General features: G+C 43.0%; 5 protein-coding genes across 6 annotated transcripts in view; 2 read left to right on the top strand and 3 right to left on the bottom strand.

Moving 5' to 3' along the window:
• Positions 1-194: 194 nt before the first annotated feature.
• Positions 195-2,376, bottom strand: trmu (tRNA 5-methylaminomethyl-2-thiouridylate methyltransferase). The gene is made up of 10 exons (XM_049760676.2): positions 2,167-2,376; positions 1,919-2,084; positions 1,739-1,845; positions 1,535-1,657; positions 1,291-1,463; positions 1,176-1,229; positions 929-1,096; positions 723-867; positions 573-655; positions 195-507 (listed from the first exon to the last, which is right to left on the bottom strand). Exons 1-10 carry the CDS (start codon positions 2,246-2,248, stop codon positions 361-363), a joined length of 1,248 nt encoding a protein of 415 aa, XP_049616633.1. The 5' UTR covers positions 2,249-2,376; the 3' UTR covers positions 195-360.
• A 160-nt stretch (positions 2,377-2,536) lies between these two features.
• On the top strand, positions 2,537-4,095 carry srr (serine racemase). The gene is given in 7 exon segments (XM_049760677.1): positions 2,537-2,585; positions 2,588-2,713; positions 2,783-2,964; positions 3,027-3,157; positions 3,211-3,359; positions 3,419-3,508; positions 3,635-4,095. Coding segments are annotated over 7 exon segments (969 nt in total). The 3' UTR covers positions 3,877-4,095.
• Positions 3,873-4,775, bottom strand: tprkb (Tp53rk binding protein). Its single transcript, XM_049760678.1, has 4 exons — positions 4,546-4,775; positions 4,355-4,477; positions 4,114-4,290; positions 3,873-4,048 (listed from the first exon to the last, which is right to left on the bottom strand). The coding sequence occupies exons 1-4, from the start codon at positions 4,684-4,686 to the stop codon at positions 3,962-3,964; spliced, it is 528 nt and encodes a 175-aa protein (XP_049616635.1). The 5' UTR covers positions 4,687-4,775; the 3' UTR covers positions 3,873-3,961.
• Positions 4,776-4,988: 213 nt separating this feature from the next.
• On the top strand, positions 4,989-7,173 carry alg10 (ALG10 alpha-1,2-mannosyltransferase). The gene is made up of 3 exons (XM_049760675.1): positions 4,989-5,335; positions 5,546-5,743; positions 5,803-7,173. Exons 1-3 carry the CDS (start codon positions 5,171-5,173, stop codon positions 6,862-6,864), a joined length of 1,425 nt encoding a protein of 474 aa, XP_049616632.1. The 5' UTR covers positions 4,989-5,170; the 3' UTR covers positions 6,865-7,173.
• The window catches only part of LOC125992086 (copine-8), a 27,148-nt gene continuing 16,477 nt past the window's right edge, over positions 7,011-17,681 (bottom strand). The window contains exons 11-21 of one of the 2 annotated variants that reach the window (XM_049760672.2): positions 17,512-17,587; positions 17,237-17,290; positions 17,103-17,164; positions 14,159-14,205; positions 13,766-13,947; positions 13,565-13,692; positions 13,093-13,195; positions 12,715-12,772; positions 12,579-12,652; positions 9,155-11,994; positions 7,011-8,020 (exon numbers count right to left, since the gene is read on the bottom strand). In XM_049760672.2, coding sequence (XP_049616629.1) covers positions 11,806-11,994; positions 12,579-12,652; positions 12,715-12,772; positions 13,093-13,195; positions 13,565-13,692; positions 13,766-13,947; positions 14,159-14,205; positions 17,103-17,164; positions 17,237-17,290; positions 17,512-17,587 — 973 coding nt within the window. In that variant the 3' untranslated portion in view covers positions 7,011-8,020; positions 9,155-11,805. Of the gene's footprint in view, positions 8,021-9,154; positions 11,995-12,578; positions 12,653-12,714; positions 12,773-13,092; positions 13,196-13,564; positions 13,693-13,765; positions 13,948-14,158; positions 14,206-16,359; positions 16,575-17,102; positions 17,165-17,236; positions 17,291-17,511; positions 17,588-17,681 lie in introns of those variants that run through there. The other variant, XM_049760673.2, reaches the window with a different exon arrangement.

The raw sequence follows: 17,681 nt of genomic DNA, 5'->3' as shown, positions 1-17,681 counted from the left end.
TATTTGTTATTGTTCGGAAATTGTAATGTGCAATCTTATGAGGCTCAAAGTGAAATATGACCTTTACAATTTACATTTACCGTGTACAGTATTTGATTTCATCTAATTAAATATGAAGCATGCGACAATTGAGTCCAATTGAGTTTATCTTGTGAAACAGCACCACGCTGTGGACAAAAGCTGCATAACAACTCTTTTTTTTTTTAACAAGTTGCTTTTTATTTGCGTTTTATCTTTTATAATAGCATTACATGCTTTAAATCTGCATTATATTTACAGGAGAACTTGTTTTACATTTTGATGCCGTTTTCTATAAATACATTTATGTATGTTTTTGTCTTTTTAAAATACAAGGCCGTGTCATCTGACAGGTTCCGGCTTCTTCTTTTCTGTACTGACCCGAGCAGCTGTTGAACGCTGACTCCGCTGGATGGTAAAGTCACTGGGCCCCAACTGGGTGATCTTACCACTTCCCAGGCACTCGTCACCTTTGTAGAGCACTGCGAACTGAGAGAGGGAGTTGCTAAACTCTGAAAAGAGTTGAAAAGTTGCATTGATTTATTTTTTTTTACCTGTCCAGGCGTTAAAGCTCTGAGCGGCTGCGCGAGTGAGATCCACACAGAGCCGTCCATGTTAAGAGTCACGGTGCAGGGAGCTGGAAAGCACACAAAATCATGTTAACTAAGTTTTTTTTTTAATTTTTTATCAATAAATATACACACTTAGCGGCATCTGGTGGATGAAGCGGAAATGGCACTCCATCATCTTAGTCCGGACCAGTTGGGGCGGAGGTTCCTCGGCGATCCAGTGGAAGCGATCCGTCCGCAGGATGTCACGGAAAAGAGACGGGTGATTGGTCGACGGCGCCTGAGGCCAAAGGCATTTGAAGGAATGTCGAGGGAGTGAAATTTTAATCTGACCGCCTTACCACCACCACATCGCCAGTATTGATATCCTTGTCCACCACAAACCAGGCATCCCTCTGTCCCCCAATCCGAGCCCGCTGGCCTAGTGTCAAGGTGAACCAGCCGTTATGTGTGCCCATTACACTTCCATCCTCGATGGATACAAAGTTGCCAGGTTTAGGTTCAAGGTACTGGGGGCAAAAAGATTTTCATTATGAAACAAATCTTGAGCATCTTAAGTTGCCAAGGAAACCAGAAACGCTCCCTTACCTCCAAAATAAACTTTTCAAAGTTCCTCTCGCCAATGAAGCAGATGCCCATGCTCTGAAATAACAAATTGGGATGAATGAAACCTAAATTTATGCGTGCTTTTATTTTGACTCACCTCTTTCTTCTTCAGCACATGGTGAAAGCCCGCTTCGGCCGCCATCTTTTTCACAAAGTCTTTGGTGAGACCGGAAAGCGGGAACACGGTTTGCCGTAGGGCATCCTGGGAGATCTGGCTGAGAAAGAAGGTCTGGTCTTTGACCAGGTCGGCCCCCTTGTGGAGTCTCACGGCTGCAAAGGGGGTCAGAGCGATGAGGAGAAATCAGGTGCAAAAAATGGGAATGAAGAGGGAGGGCACGTACGGTTTCGGAAGTCAAATCGATTTCTGAAGAGCACGAGGGGCCCGGTTTTGGGGATCTGCTGGAAAACCTCCTCGTCTTCCTGCGAGGTCCTAGCATAGTGGCCGGTTGCCATTGCGTCAGCACCTACATCCCCAAAAGAAAGGTCAGAAAATGCATTATTATTATTTATTTTTTTACCCACCCATATTGTAAACTAGAACATACCTAGAGTTATGATTGCATACTTGTGGAAATGGTTGAATTTGATATGCTTATTGCAGAGTATATCTGGGTTGGGGGTCCTTCCTTTCTCGTATTCCTTTAATAAATTACTGAAAAGGTGCAGAAGATCATAATTAGACAGGCAGGAAAAGGCAATCATGTATATTGATCTTTTAAATATACCTGAAAACCTCATGCCAGTATTCCTTAACATATGACACTTGATGGAAAGGGATGTCCAGCATTTGGCACACTTTGTCTGCATCCTCGCAGTCTTTCTCTGTGCTGCACACCCCATTTTCATCCAGGGAGTCCCAGTTCTTCATGAAAACCCCGGTCACATTGTAGCCTGGAATGAGAAACATTCAAGTTGGTACTGTTTGGTAATGGTAGTGCTGTACCTAATAAAGTGACCTGTCAATGTGACTTACCTCTTTTCTTTAGCAATAGGGCCGCGACAGAGCTGTCGACGCCGCCCGACATGGCACAAACGACGTGCCGTATAACACCCATCTTATTCGACTAATTGCACTTACAAACTTATTAGAAGTAAAAGAAATTGCCTTAAAAATTAATCAGTCACTCAAGAGCACGGCCATTGTTGTAGTCCGTCGCGGGTAACTGTCCGGCTTGAAACCACAGTCATGGCGGAACCTTTCTTTCAGAGGAGGGGACAAATATTGTAACACCATCGAGTAGCTGCACGTATTGCAGTCTTTATGAATAAGGTGAGTGAAATTTAATGCCTCACTTTTGAGGGTTTTTAAGGTGACCTATTATTTATTAAAAAGTTTTGCACAGATGGGTGAGGTGTCCGCAGAGAGTATCACCCTGGATCTTCTATTAGAAGCCAGGAGACAGTGAGGAGCAGCCCACTGGGTGTCATCAAGACCCCCATGATCCTCTGGAGCCAGACCACCCTGCCTGTCAACAATGCCCAAAGTATCCATATTAAATTAGAGAACATGCAGAGAACAGGTAAGAATGTGCTTTTTTTTTTTTTTTTTTGTTACTAACTTTGATTGAGCAAATCATTTTAAATTACAGGGTCTTTTAAAATTCGAGGTGTGGCCAATCAGTTTGCCAGGAGGCAGACAGGTGGCAATTTTGTCACCATGTCCGCAGGGAATTATGGCAAGTCCTTTGCATATGCGTCAAAGCACTACAAGTCCAAAGGCAAAGTGGTAATGCCGGAAACTGCCCCCATGTCCAGATCGGCCCTCATAGAGGTTAGAGGTCATGCACATGACACGTAAATGAGTAGTTTACTCACTTTTCTTTTTCTTGTCAGAGTTTTGGCGTGGACGTGGAGCGAGTTCCTACTTCCTGTCTGATGAATGTGGTGAACCGTTGCGTCCAGGAGGACGACATGACCTTCTTGCACTCCTACGATGACCTGGATCTCATCGCGGGACATGGAAGGTACACTCGATATAAAACGCATCCAAGTGGATGAAGTTTAACCACATGTGTAGTTTAGGTCTGGAGGTCCTGGAGGTGGTGCCAGAGCCTGATGTGGTGGTGGTATGCTGTGGAGGAGGGGGGCTGCTGGCCGGAGTGGCTGCTGCAGTCAAACTATCGGGATGCGACAAGACCAGAATCTACGGCGTGGAACCAGAAGGAGGTAAGAAGAAAATGTCCTCCAATTCGAAAACGAGTACTGATGGGAATGCTTGACTTCAGCCTGCACCATGTACAAGAGCTTCCTGGAGAAGAAGCCGGTGGGCATGGACACAAGTAGCATTGCGTCAGGGCTGGCGCCGCCATTTGCGGGTAATGTGAACATTTTAATTGCGAAAAAATAACATTGTGCTGCAACGAGGATGTTAAAACGTGGATAATATTCATGAAAATTACTACTTTCCTAGCGATACATAATCTTAATATGACCATCATTAGGTACGCTGCCCTACGAGCTGTGCCGGCGCTATGTGGAGGAAATCATCCTGGTGAGCGACGATGAAATCAAGATGGCCGTGTCCACCCTGTACCGAGCGGGTCTGGTGGTGGAGCCGTCCGGTTCGGCCGCCTTCGCTGCGATCGCTGCGGGGAAAATACCTCGACTTGAAGGAAGCGACGTCGTGTGCATCTTAAGCGGGGGCAATATCGGAAAAGACGAGCTCGGAAACTTCCCAGATTGACAGATGTGTGATTCACTCAGTCGTAGAATCACTTTTTTAAATCAACATTTTATTACAAATAAAGGACAATGGTGACAAGTGTGAGCTACATTATATCCTTAGTGGCCATTCTGCATATGACTGCATCTAGAAGGGTTCCACACTTCTCCTCCTCTGGGTTGATTTTGTAAAGCTAAAAAAAAAAGAGAATTGGAAAGATTAAAACAATAAACAAATGTGTCCATTATCGGACAGTACCTTTTTAATTTTTTCAAGGTCTGACAACGATGATATGTCCTCCACTGGAATCTGGACTCCATCCACTTTGGTCACCATGTCGCTCACAAGGTGGGATTCTTCTTTGGTGTGGACCAAGACCACCAAGACGGTGCCGTCACCGTCCGAGATGCCAAATCTTTTAAAAGCCTCTGAGATCTGCACAAAGAAATATTTGCTCGGATCCAAACAAGTAGTTTGTATGAATGAAGAGCAAACTTACATTATTAGTAGGTGACAGGTTGAAGATGATCTCTGAAAACAAACTTCTTGTCTTCATTTGATTATGTTTGTGTAAGTGCACAGCTTTATTTGCAGCCACCAGCACTTGGAAAGGACTCAACAGCTAATGCAAAGGGAAAATCAAATTTAAAAGCGGAATGGGATGCATATTTTAGCAAAATTTCAACTCACCATAGTTGGCTTGATCAGGGCACCTTTTATTTTCCCCTCCATGGCGTTTTGCCGTAGCTCAGCGGCATTTTGCACGTCTTTAAAAAGAATTTGCGTGACATTAAACTCGGGGTAAAGTTCCAGCGTCTGAGATACATGCATTTTTTTTTTAGATTAATGATGAGCACAATAAAGAGAAATTGACGTCGCACATGAGGGGAAACATAGGGGGACAGAAAATACCGCAACACCGGAAGAACGCATTTCGGTCAATCTAATTTACAAAAATCATTTTGTTAAAATAAAAATTACATTCTGAGCACAATTGTAAAACCTTACTTGAAATTAGAAAGGTATTTTCAGCTTAGTTATATGTTAATACTACGTTAAAACACGTTTGCAAAAAAATATCTCGGATAAAACTTCTACATGTTGTCACATCGAGCCTATTTTTGTGACGGACTACTCGCCGTCAACAACCAAAGCGCTTCCGTTTTGTACCTCCAATCCAAACAATAGGCATCTCCTCTTACTTTTAGGTGCTTTTTCAATCGTGCATATTCTAGTAATGCGGATAAAACGAAAGATTCGCATCATTCACAGATAGTTTCCACTAGCATTTGCATTTTACATCGCGTTTTGGAAAATGGATAAATATGAAGGCTACATCTTCACCGCATTGTGCAGCACCAACTTTCTGGTGTCCTGCTTGCTCTTCTCTAAAATCACCCGAGAGCAACGAGAGCCTTACATGGATGAGATTTTCCATGTGCCCCAAGCTCAAAACTATTGCCACGGGAAATTCAACCAGGTAGGTAATTAATCCTCTTTAATGCTATAGTGACTAGCGGATTACTGAACGGAGCTAATCCGGGGACAACTGAATTAAACCACTTGATTTCCCACACCCCTAATTCGATGGAAAGATAGCCAACTCACCAAATGATTGATGTTCTTCTCTGAAATGCAAACATAATAATTTGAGATAAATAACTGATAATTATGGATACTTTTGATGCAGTGGGACCCGATGATCACCACTCTCCCGGGCCTCTACCTGTTCTCCGTGGGGATCATCAAGCCAGTGGTGCGACTGGCCGACATGACGGGTGACGTGGTGTGCTCCACGGCCATGCTACGCTTCATCAATCTCCTCTTCAACTGCGGCAATCTCTATCTTCTCTACCGGCTCATTTGCAAGCTGCACCCGAAGGAGAAGGTGAGTCGTGAATCTCTAGACTCAAAGTTGATTGTAAAAGGGAAAACCTTCTCTTCCAGACACGAACAGCTGCTAGGCGGATCCTCTCGGCCCTGTCGCTGTCCACCTTCCCGGTGCTGTACTTCTTCAACTTCCTCTACTACACGGACGCCGGCTCCACCTTCTTCATCCTCTTCACGTACCTCATGACGCTGCACGGGTGCCACAAAGCGTCGGCGCTGCTCGGCGTCTGCGCCGTCTTCTTCCGCCAGACCAACATTGTGTGGTTGGCTTTCTGCGCCGGCACCCTGGTGGCCGGCCACATGGACGAGGCGTGGCGGGCGGCGCATTCCAAAAAGTCTGACGACAAGTCGGCCGCCTTTCAGGTCCCGTTTTCCCTCAGCGGCGCCAAACGGGTTGTGCTTTTCAGTCTGGATTTTTTCACTTCCGCCGGGCACCTGAAGGCGGCGCTGCTGGCGGCGTGGCCCTACACCTTGGTGGCCTCCGGATTCTTCTTCTTCGTGTGGCAAAACGGCGGCGTGGTGGTGGGCGACCGCGCCAACCACGAAGCTTGCCTCAACTTCCCGCAGATCTTCTACTTCCTCTCCTTCACCCTCTTCTTCTCCCTGCCCATCACGCTGTGTCGTCACCGCGTGCGGCGCTTCTTGCAAGCCATGAAAAAGCAGCCCGTCCTCTTCCTCGTAGCCACCGTCGTCTCCGTCCTCCTGGTGTGGAAGTTCACCGCCGTGCACAAGTACCTGCTCGCTGACAACCGTCACTTCACCTTCTACGTGTGGAAGAGGTTCTTCCGAAGCCACGAGATGTTGCGCTTCCTCCTGATCCCCGTGTATATTTTTGCCGGCTGGCACTTCCTGGACTCCCTCAAGGCGCGATCGCTCTTCTGGAGCTTGGCGCTCCTGACGTGTCTCCTGGCCGCCACAGTCCCGCAGAAGCTCCTGGAGTTCCGTTACTTCATCGTGCCGTACCTGATGTACCGCCTGCACATGCCGCTGCCGTCCCTGGCCAGGCTGGCGCTGGAGTTGCTGCTGTACACGGCCGTCAACGCCGTCACCATTTACGTCTTTGTGGCCAAGACGTTCCGGTGGCCGGACAGCGCCGCCACGCAGAGGTTCATGTGGTGAACTCAATGGAGGAAGGAGCAATGAGATTGGGCGGGAAGCTCAAATGGTTCAATGTGAGACTGCACGACATCATGTAATTCATTTTTGGTGGCTTTAGTTTTATTATGGAGACCAATTAGATTTTTTTTTTAATGTGTCAATCAAGGAGATATTTTCTATCCACTGTGTTGATTTGAACTTTTTTCCCCAGTATACATTTCATGCAAATTCAGTGTTTGTTTTTTTTCTATTTCATTTTCTTTTTATGTCCAACTAAATGCTTCCTATGATTGCTGTCATAAATAAAAGGAATGAAATACATTTTTAAAATCTGTGTTTGTTTATTAAGTGCTTATATTTGATTAAACTTCAAATAATAGTATTATTGTAGTATTTTAAATATATAATTTATGATGTCAATTACAATATAAAGTAGGTTTAATTTTATGATAAATCAGTACCACAATAAGCCACTGTGAGGTGCTGTTGTACAAGAATTTACAAGAAGTAGTTTAGAAACTGCGGACGGTGTCGTACCAAAGAATCAGTACCAGAATAAGCCGCAGCGGGGTGCTGTTGTACACGAATTTACAAAAAGTAGTAGTTTAGAAACTGCGGACGGCGTTATGCCAAAGTTTCGCGTCACCTACACAACATCGGCCTTCAAATTAGACCTTGAATTAAAATGCTTTTTTTACGATCAGTTAAACATTAGCAACACTCACAAGGTTTAATTTCTGGTTATTAAGTAAAAGTCGGTAATGATGCAGGTAAGTTAAGGACATTCTATAGATATCGTAGTTACGTGTCATCTCAAAGCAAGAAAACAATTAAAGCGGACGAGAAAAAAAAATCTATTTATAAAAGAACCGTGGGAGTGCAGCGGGTGGAAAGGCTAAATGATGTGTTTTGATTTATTTTTCCTTTAATGGCACAGTAATTATAAAAGCTGCCTACGGCCATTTCAGTCGCCTGTCGGGAAAAATCAACTTGGAAAAAGATTTTGGAATCGTACTGGATGTAAATAATAGTATTACGTCACGATTTAAATGAAATCCTTTGTATTTTTTTATTTTTGTTCAAATTCCAACCGAGCTCCAACTCTTCCAGCGTCTCAGCTGCGCGTTGCTAAGCGACAGGCCGTGTCAGGAAGTGACAAGCGCACATAATTGCGCCCCTGTTTGACAGACACAGCGCAGTGTTCATTAGACATCACGTCTTTTTTTTTTTTTTTGGCTCTATGAAAAAAAAAAAATCTTACTTTTGTCTACACTAATCACCATGTAATCATTCCAGTCAAGAGTTGAAACGATTATCAGTCATCGGACAATAATGGTTTGTTTTAATTTCTAACTAATGCTCTTCAGCTCTTCAGTCTCATGTTGCTTCTCAAAAACGCATTCTCCCTCTCGCGTCAGATGTTTGATTGACAGCGATATTAGCACCTTTCTCTGCTTTGCACCCCCCTCCACACCACATCCTCCGCGCTCCTCCATCAATCGAGCCATCTCCTCCCCTGGCTTCAAGGGATGCTGGGAAAATGAAGCTATTTATGGCAACCCGAGGCACTCCAGCTTGGTGTAAATACATTTTTTTTGCTTACGCACATTCTTGATGTCTATGTCCATCACTGTAGCACGGCGCAATATCGATTATCGGCATAATAACGATAACACAAGTCTTGGTTAAATATCAGCTATCGCTTTTAGATCACGATACAAGTATATATAAAAAGAATTAGAAGTTAGCGTCGAAAGAATATCACAATTTGACGATATCACTTTCCAGTATCAAACTATCATCAGATACATGCCTGAGTATCGAAGATATCGTTCAAGACGATATTTAACATCAGCGTGACACAGATACAAGATGCGAGTTATTAATTAGAATGATTTCAGCTGTCCCGATATTTGTCTCCTTGACTGTTTGTCACATGACACATCTCCGTCGCGTGCTATAAGGCTAATTCAGTCCAGGGCTACAAAATTGACGGCCGCCCCGACGACATGTCTTAATATACGCAAGTGGCACGATGGTGACGGATTGGATTACGTGATTAAATCCCGGCGTGACACCAACCCGATGACAGTTTCCCATTTCCCGTCGAGGCATTCGCTCGATGAATAAAGCTCAGAGAATTTACCATGTGGAAATAAATGTAAGTTGAGATGATCGGCAGCTGATCCATATGTTGCCAAAATAGCGGGAATGTAAAAGTGTGACATTGACGGAAGTCTAACGTGGTCAGCATGCTTAAATTCACACATGGTATCGGCACTTGAGTATCGGGTCTGATTAATTTTGCTACCTTGGTGTTGCTTCATCTTTGGATGCCATCTGCTGCCTCTCCAACAATTCTCCTAAAAAACAAAAATACACGTTAGTAATGAAAATCAAATTAAACAAGATCCAACAGTAGTGCTGAGCTCACCTATTTAAGTTTGCGATTTTATGACAATCACGATGGCTCATCTCAAAAGTGCCTGCCGAGTTATTGCCAGCCCAATCAACCTCCGAGGGATAAACGCAGAGTATTTTGGTACTTCATATCTCCCCGTGGGGGTTCACATTCCCTCTAATTGACTCTCCAAGCAGGCGTCGACCTCATTCACAGATTAATAGCACTTTTTCATATGAATATTTATTTAAAAATCCATAGTTCAATACAGAAATAGTCATCTATCATATATAATAAGACAATCAGTATTCAGCCATGCTTTCTCCGATTATTAATCACTGTTTAAAAAAAAAAAAAAAAATTCCACTTCTTCAAAAATAAGTGCAAAGAAATCACAACACTGACGCAAAATCATTTCTCGAGAGAAGGCATCGCACAATTTCCAGAAAAAGATCAGTTAAGGCCATTTTTGTACAATTATTTTTCATATATTTCCGAACACACAGTTGTATTGAAAAAAATAATTGATAACGAACCGGTGCATCCTTTGTCAAAACTGTACATGCAAACGTAGTGCACATTGTTCAGAAGATATGACGAGCATACGATATATTATTTGGATCGCTTTTTAGTAAACAAAAGTCTTTAGTGTGTTAAACACCTCACGTTATCATTTGTAGAAAGGCAACACGCGCACATACACACAAGTTGAGCTCGTATGAAATCGTTTCGATTAACAGGCTTGGAAATTTTTTGTATCCGAGTACATTCTTTTCACAAAATATGAAATTAGGAAGATTTGAAGAAAAATTGGATTTTGGAGCTTATTTTTTGTCAATTTCAAATCGCCGTAAAAATATAAACGACAGCTGGCCGGGTTAAAAAAAAAAAAAAAATGGTGGCCTTCCTGGAAGTGACAGTAAAAATAAAGTCAACTCTGAACCCCCGTGGCAGAGGATCAAAAACAGATCGGATTTTTCCGAGGGCTGTAATGAGCTCCTTTATGCTGACCTGCCGTCCTAATGATGTGGGAACGCAGTGGGCGACCAAATACAAACACACACGTGTCGGCCATGTTGGCACTGCTACAATAGAAAAGTGTCACAATTTGGCAGTTCACACTATTTGCTACCATAATCAATATAAAACAATAACGGGTTAGCAAGATATGTCATATTGGTCCCACAGCTTGAAATTAATATAGAAGGAGGATATCACATTTTGATCATCAACGTTCCATCAGACACCGTTCATTCGCTTCACATTGAAGGACAAAAATGAAAAGACATATTTTTTTTAACAAGATGTGTATATTCTTTGCGTTTTTGACCACTGGGCTCTTTATGCTCAAACAACGTGAGAGGAGATGTTGTGGTTTTGAACATGAGAAGTGAGATTATGATGAAATGATAACACAAAAGTACGTTTATACAAACCCCCGAGCATGTGGGCATTACTGCCAAGGCCGAGAAGAGACAGAAAACAACTGTGTTTCCATTCATTAAGAAAATAATAAATTAAAATCGAAGCAAAAATTGCACGCAAAAAGAAATCCTCAATTTTGATTTTTTTTTTCTTTTTTTTTAAATTTTTAAACAGGACCAATAAGTATAAATGCCAAACTGTATGGATTAAACTTGTATTTCAGAAATTAATGTGTTCTAATACATTTTTAAATTATTAAAAAAAACTTTTTGTATTAATTTTTGTATTAATATTTGGGAAAAAAATACACTTTTTTTTTTTAAATCCTAAAACAAAATCAGAATTTGTTGTTGCACAATTAAAACCTTTTCTCAAAAATAGGCAAATTTTTACAAAACATTTTTTTGTGGCCATAATGTTTAAAAGTGTAAAGCTGCCGATTTTCTGGTGCAATCTCCCGGGTAATCTTCCTAATAATAATTAAAAAAAAATATCAACCGTGGCATTAACCTCAGAGGTATAGTCGTGTTTAAAATGCAAAAAAAAACATTCTGATATGCAAAGTAGAAATGAATGGAAACACAATCGAGCGGGGCGGGACCTTGTCCGAGGAAGACGTCACATTATCGCACACTCAACCCACCTCGGGACAGACGCATGGTTGGAAGAGGTAGTGCAGGGCCGCTTCTATGCATGCACGTGGTCCGGGCTACACTCATGCAAAAAAAAAAAAGCTTCAGAAAACACCAGTAGAGTACGGTACGGCACGGTACGGTACACAAGGGCTACCGGGACCTGCACTGCTGAGACCTGACGCACATGTCAGGACGGATATAAAAAGTATGAACAGTAAAAATTCTTACTGTAAACAGTGGGTTAGTTTGAGAGCAAGACAAACAGGTTATAGTTATTTACAGCTGAAATGAGCTTTCCGTGAGATTCCTTCTTGTCGTCATCCCGTTTTTTTTTTTTTCCAGGAATGCTTGACAGTGGAAGTAAACAGATAGGATTTCTCCCCCCCCCCCCCCCCCTCCGAGTCCAATCTCCCGGCCCGGTAAGCAGCTGTTCCAGAACCACCGCGATAGAGCGACTTGGAAAAACCCGCAGCCCGCAAAATCAAACGGATTTCCTTTTTTTCATATTTGAGTTTGGATGGGTTGTCCCGGAGGTGTGTAGGGAGGCGGGGCGGGCGCCGGTTTGATACCGCGGGTCCTCATGTAGGAGAGGAACTGGTCCGGGATCTCGGCCAAGACGTCTTTGGCTAGACGGGCCATGCTGAGGATGTGGTTCCCCGTCCGGTCGATGTAGTCTCGGAACGGGACGAACTAGAATGAAGAAAGTATTTTGGTATTTTAAAACCATTCATTAATTTTAGAACGCTGAACCGGAGTCGGGTCTCAGGTCTATGTTGGCAATAATTAATTAATTTATTTTTTTTAAATGAGAGAAGAGTTTGATCTATGTGGTAACAATCATAACAAAAATAATAAAAATAAATAAATTAAAAAAAAGCAAATAAAAAATAAATAATCATCATAAAAATAGTACAAATAAATTAAAAAAAATAAAAATAAAATAAATAAAAATAAAATAATTAAAAAATAAACAATAGATACATTTTTAAAAAGCAAATAAAAATAAAATAAATAATTGGATTTGCCCACTCGTCATTTGCTCGTCGCGTTAAGTACAGTAAATAACTCCATTGCGTAACTTCGCTGTCGGTTACGAAGACGGAGCGACGAGACGATTCACTTAATGAGCCGCTGTCACCGACAATTATAAAGATCATAAGGGAGACCAATTTGTGCTGGAAACCTTTCGCCGCCAGATGCCAACTTCGCCGTGTCAGCGGGTCTTATTAGTTTCCCGATAACGAGCGCCGCGATGGTGAAGCTAAAACACATACCTGAACGATATCTCTCTCTGCATATCTTCCTCGGGATGAAATTCGGACCTCGTCGCCGTCTAATTCAATCATGGCTGATGGGAAGAAAAAAAAAGAAGAAATAATCACAGCCTTTGTCAATCAAGGCTTTTCTTACCATCAAATTCGGCTGGTCCAACCCCCACGATGATGATCGACATGGGCAGACAGGAAGCCTGAGGAAAAAAATAATAATATTCATAATAACGAACCCTGAAGTCCACCGATAAAAAAACGTGTTGACCTCAGCCTACAGCGATGATCTTTTTTTTTTCTCTGTAAAAGGTCACATATCAAGCTAGCCGACCTCTAGACTCGGCCATGCGTTTTCAATTTTTTTTTTTCCACCATATATTTCACAAGCACACGGGCTTCCCTCGGGAATACACTCGACAGTGATGGAGGAGATGGATTGAGGGGGCTGCCAAGATTGCAAAACAACATTGCATCATTCCCCAAAAAAAAATTCCAGTTCTAGTTTGAGCTAAACCCTTACGTTGACTATGGACTCCTTAGTCTGGGCCATGTCTGAGATGACGCCGTCGGTGATGATGAGCAGGACGAAGTACTGCGATCCGTCCTTCACGGATGCAGCATATCTAAAAAAAAAACTACACTCAGAATTTCCCAGTGATTTTTTTAGCTCCACCTCATTATTTATAAAAACAGCAATGAAGACCAGCAAGCAGTTGTTTTGTTTTCTTCTTGCCTTCCCCGCTGAGTAAATGTCATGTGATTCCCGCCTCGCCTCCTTCTACTGTGGAGGATGTTAATCTGCCGAGTGTCGATTCGACAGCTCAATAAGGCTTTTCTTTTTCTCCCGTGTTCGAACGACCTTTCGACTCAAGCACTTCAAATTAGGCTCCCTCACTTTTTTTCAGATTGGATTTGTTCGCACGTTACGCAAGAATATTTTGTGTAATTGATATTTACTTATTTGAGAATGCAAAATATGAGGAAATTTGTACCTGGCGACGTGATTAACCACGGGGGAGAAGTTAGTTGGACCGTAAAGTTGGACCGACTTCAAGCTCTGGTAGTAAGCTTCCATCACGCCGTCGATTCCTGCACAGTAAGGATTCTGAGGGTTCCCGTTCTACGTAGAAAAAGAAAAGATGATCAAGGTTTTTCCTTTTTTTTGCTTGATCGATGAGTTGATTTGTTCTCACCAAAGCAAATTCGTGGGAGATCCGTCCGTCAGGAGGCAGTTTGGCTCCAAAACCGAGAGCGGGGAACATCTTGTCGCTGTCGTAGTCTTGAATGATCTCTCCGACCGCTTTCAAGGCCATGGCGTAAGCGTTCAGCTGGTAGGGGCTCATGTAGTGGAGTGAGGTGGGTTGGGCTGGGTTACCTAGACATGACAACCAGGTCAATTAAAATTCATTAAAGCCATCATTTGAAGCTTCAAATTTGCTTCATGAAGCAGTTTTTCAAACAGTGCCATCTAGAGGAGTCAAAAATACAACTGGTTCATGAAGCAAATTTGAAGCTTCATTTTCTCATGATGATCAGGAGTAAAAAAAAAAAAAAATATTTCAATTGAGCTAGTTAATAAGACTCACCGTTAGAAGCTGTGAAGTCAATGGCCACCGTGAAGTTAATCTGCGTCCTTAGAAGACAAGGGCAGGGTAGGGGAATCATTAATCAACAACGACCTCGTTTATCACCATGTAAACAAAAGTCTCGATCTAACGAGCTTGGCCGAGAGTGCAAACCAGAAGGTCCTTCCTGCGGTTTTAGCGGTTAATAGCAAAACTGGGACCTATGGTTTCGAAATTAGTGGAGCGGCTGGATGTGGTCAGCCTGTCATCGTTTTTTTTCACACCAGGCATCAACCCCCACCCCCTCTCCCCTCGCCCAATTCTCTTCTTCTGTTCACTGCCACTCCAACACAACGCTCACATGTCATCTCGCGGTCGGAAGCAGCCGGCAGCTTCATCTTATTTGTCACCTCAGCGGGTCAGAAGAAGTGGCGGCTCTACAAGCCATCAGTCGTGCTGACTGGACACTCATTGGTCCAGAGGGGGGACGTCAGGGATGGACTGATCAATGTTGCCAACTTATTTTTTTTTTAAATTGTACAGAACTCACTCAGAGGCGGCGACGAAGAAGATTAGAAAAACACATGTTCAGGGGAGAAATAAAATTCTGACAATGTCTTCTTGAGGAGCTTTGAGAAGCTCTCCTCAATTATCATGATGGGGACCAGAGGGTCTTTTTTTTTTTTTTTTTTAAGGTCTGTCATAATAAGACACAACAATTCACTGAAGAATAAAGGCTTTGCATGCTCGGAACACCTGCGGCGTCGCTGGACGGGTAGGCCCCACGGCGGTTGCTAGGCAACAACAGTCAGCAAAAGTAGCCAGCGTTTACCTTGGCTGCCGAGCAATGTTGACTTTAATTACGGCTTGCCGTCTTGCTTCGTCACGTCGGGCAGGTGTTTTTTTTTTTAGCGATCCAACTTTGATTTTATTTTTGAGGGAAACATAAAAGATGTCCATGCGTTAAGAAGTTTAACTGTAGCGACAGGAGAATCTAATTTTACTTGACGGGCTTTTCAAATTGCAATTCTACCCCCCCCCCCCCACCGCCCACAAATCTTTGTTCTGCCTCTTCTTCCAAATGACATCTCCTCACAATATGTTCGCTTTCCTCCTCGCTTCTATTCCGGTTTCAATTCAGCTAGCAAAATAAGGGAAGGGGAGGGGGGGGGGGAGGGGGTGACAATATCTGTCACCATGAGTGACAGAGCAACCATCAAAGGCGCAACTCGGAATGAAAGATATGGCCAACAACTGTTCATTATCACCCGAGACCCTGGTGAATAGAAGCTTCTTTGTGAAGAACCATGGGTGGTTCCAAGCGCCTTGAAAAGAATGGCGACTTGCTGCAGATTGAGACGAAGCCTTTTTTTCAAAAATCAGTCATTTATGCTAATGCAGCCAGCCGATCGCGCTCCTAATTAGGTCCAAATGAGCAATTAGCTGATTGGGTTGAAGCACTGTAAAGAGCTGCCAATCAGAGAAGAAGAGAGCAGTAGGGGAGGGGGGGGAGGCGGCACTAAAGGGAGATAGAAGGAAATTTTAAAATAGACACACATTGGGGATTTTAGAAAACGGCTCGAGTGATTTTTCTGTATTTGTGTATGCAAGCGTGGTCATGTTTGTGTGAACAAGTCGGCCTCCATTATGCCAGTGGACCATTACGCTCCATTTAGGTCTCAAGCAGTGATACACCACTTGGCACTTTATTGGGTACTTGCGAAGAGCGAGAAAGAAAAAAAAAAATCTGGTTTGTGGAGAAAGACCACATTTCTCCATTAGGACTTTGGAGGACACACGGTGAAGGTACGCACGTGCCGGGCCGGGAAATGAACAGCGACTTGCTCAGTGACATTCACTGTGTGCATCCCCTGCCATGTGAGTCAATAGCATATTGATTTCTTTTGAGGACCTCCATTGTTGGAAATCAACGGGATTCAATTGAGGTAGAACAAAAGTAATGGGACAGCCCGCAGTGGTTTCGGGTCAATAAAAAAATTGGTCACATTTGGTTGATAGATGAAGATATTAAATGATCTCAGTTGGAAGTCGGCCTGACTTTGGCTGCATGGGAATATTTGCGAGGCGTAATTATATTTGGCCGACAGCAGATGGTGAGGTTATTGACCGGCGGCCGACAGAGCTCATTGCGGTTTTGGAACGGGTCGACAAAATATATTTAGCATTAGTGGATGTCAAATGTAGAGAAAACTGACGAGGACCACACTGAAGTTTTTTATTGTCAATGCCAAAATAAATATCTTATAGGTAATAAAAATATAGCAAATGCATTCACCCAGGAATGCATCCTGTCATGTTTTCAAATTTTAAGGACGGACTTTCGTCTTCTCACGCCTTTCTAGACTTCCCGTTGGTGCCGCGGCGATGTCAAAGTGGATCAGGACTTGCTGGAGTCTGGGAATCCTCCACATTGGACCTGTTTGTGGAAAAGCACTGATTTAACTTCCGTTACTACCTTCATTGTCATTTACACCATCACCGGAGAAGCAAGAGAAAAGAAAAGTTCAATAGTGGTCATTTAAAAAAACAAGAATGAGTTTGAACATTAGCATTGCGCTTAGCATAGCGAAACAAACAGCTGTACATTAAATGTATTGGACTTTAAAGTTAAATACAACTGAACCACTGGGGGAGCTAGAGGGGGGCCAGCAGGGGCACTGCCTCCCCCTGAAATAAGCTTGTATAGGTAATATTCCAATTGCATGCAGATATATGTAAATATCACTTACCGAGCAGCTCAAAATTCGTCCATCTTGAAATTTTCCGGAAAAAATTAAATCGCCGTGAGTCAATACGAGTTTTTCTTTCAGGCTATTTTGCTATGTGCGTTTAGTGGAGCTCTGTCGGCCACCGGAAGACGAGGAGAATGCGGGTCATTAAAGGGATACAACCCCAACCATTTTGCAGGCGGCGTTTTTAAAATAAGACGCGGTCCTTCGCTTACCCGCCCTTAATGTAGTCCAGGAAGGTGACTTCGATATCCACGAGAAACGACAACAGTGTTACCTTGGGAGAAAAAAAAGAGGAAAGGTTAGATCGGTGTCAAAGATAAACTGACGATTTTTTTGTTTTTTTTACCGTTCCAGAGTTGAGGTATTTTTTCTTTTTGTCTTTCTTCTTTTGATTTACCACCTGAAAAATAAAATGTCTTTAAAATACACATGCAAGCGGAAACAACAAAGTCACATTAAGTGTGAAGGCCAGGAGGAAAATATGGCTTGAACACGCAAAGAGAGTTTTTTTTTTTCCCCAATTTAAAAATTGCATTCCGCTACACGGCAATATCGGTTGGAATTCGATTAAGTGTTCAGCCCTAGCGGAAAGCTCATTATCGTTAATGGCCACTCACTCACCTCGTAGACGTTGAATTGGCTCTGCCCTCGGGATAATTCTCTGTAGCTGGTGCTGAAATCTCCAATAAAGTCATGACTGCGGGGGAAAAGAAAAAAAAAAAACACAAGTCACTCCGACAAGACGTGTGCGGGATAATTCATGCGATGTAATACTCGGGGCTGACTAACAA

Source organism: Syngnathus scovelli, chromosome 22 (genome assembly GCF_024217435.2).
Source record: "Syngnathus scovelli strain Florida chromosome 22, RoL_Ssco_1.2, whole genome shotgun sequence".
NCBI lineage: Eukaryota > Metazoa > Chordata > Actinopteri > Syngnathiformes > Syngnathidae > Syngnathus > Syngnathus scovelli.
The sequence above is the reverse complement of the archived record's forward strand: the minus strand, read 5'-3'. Positions and strand labels throughout refer to the sequence as shown.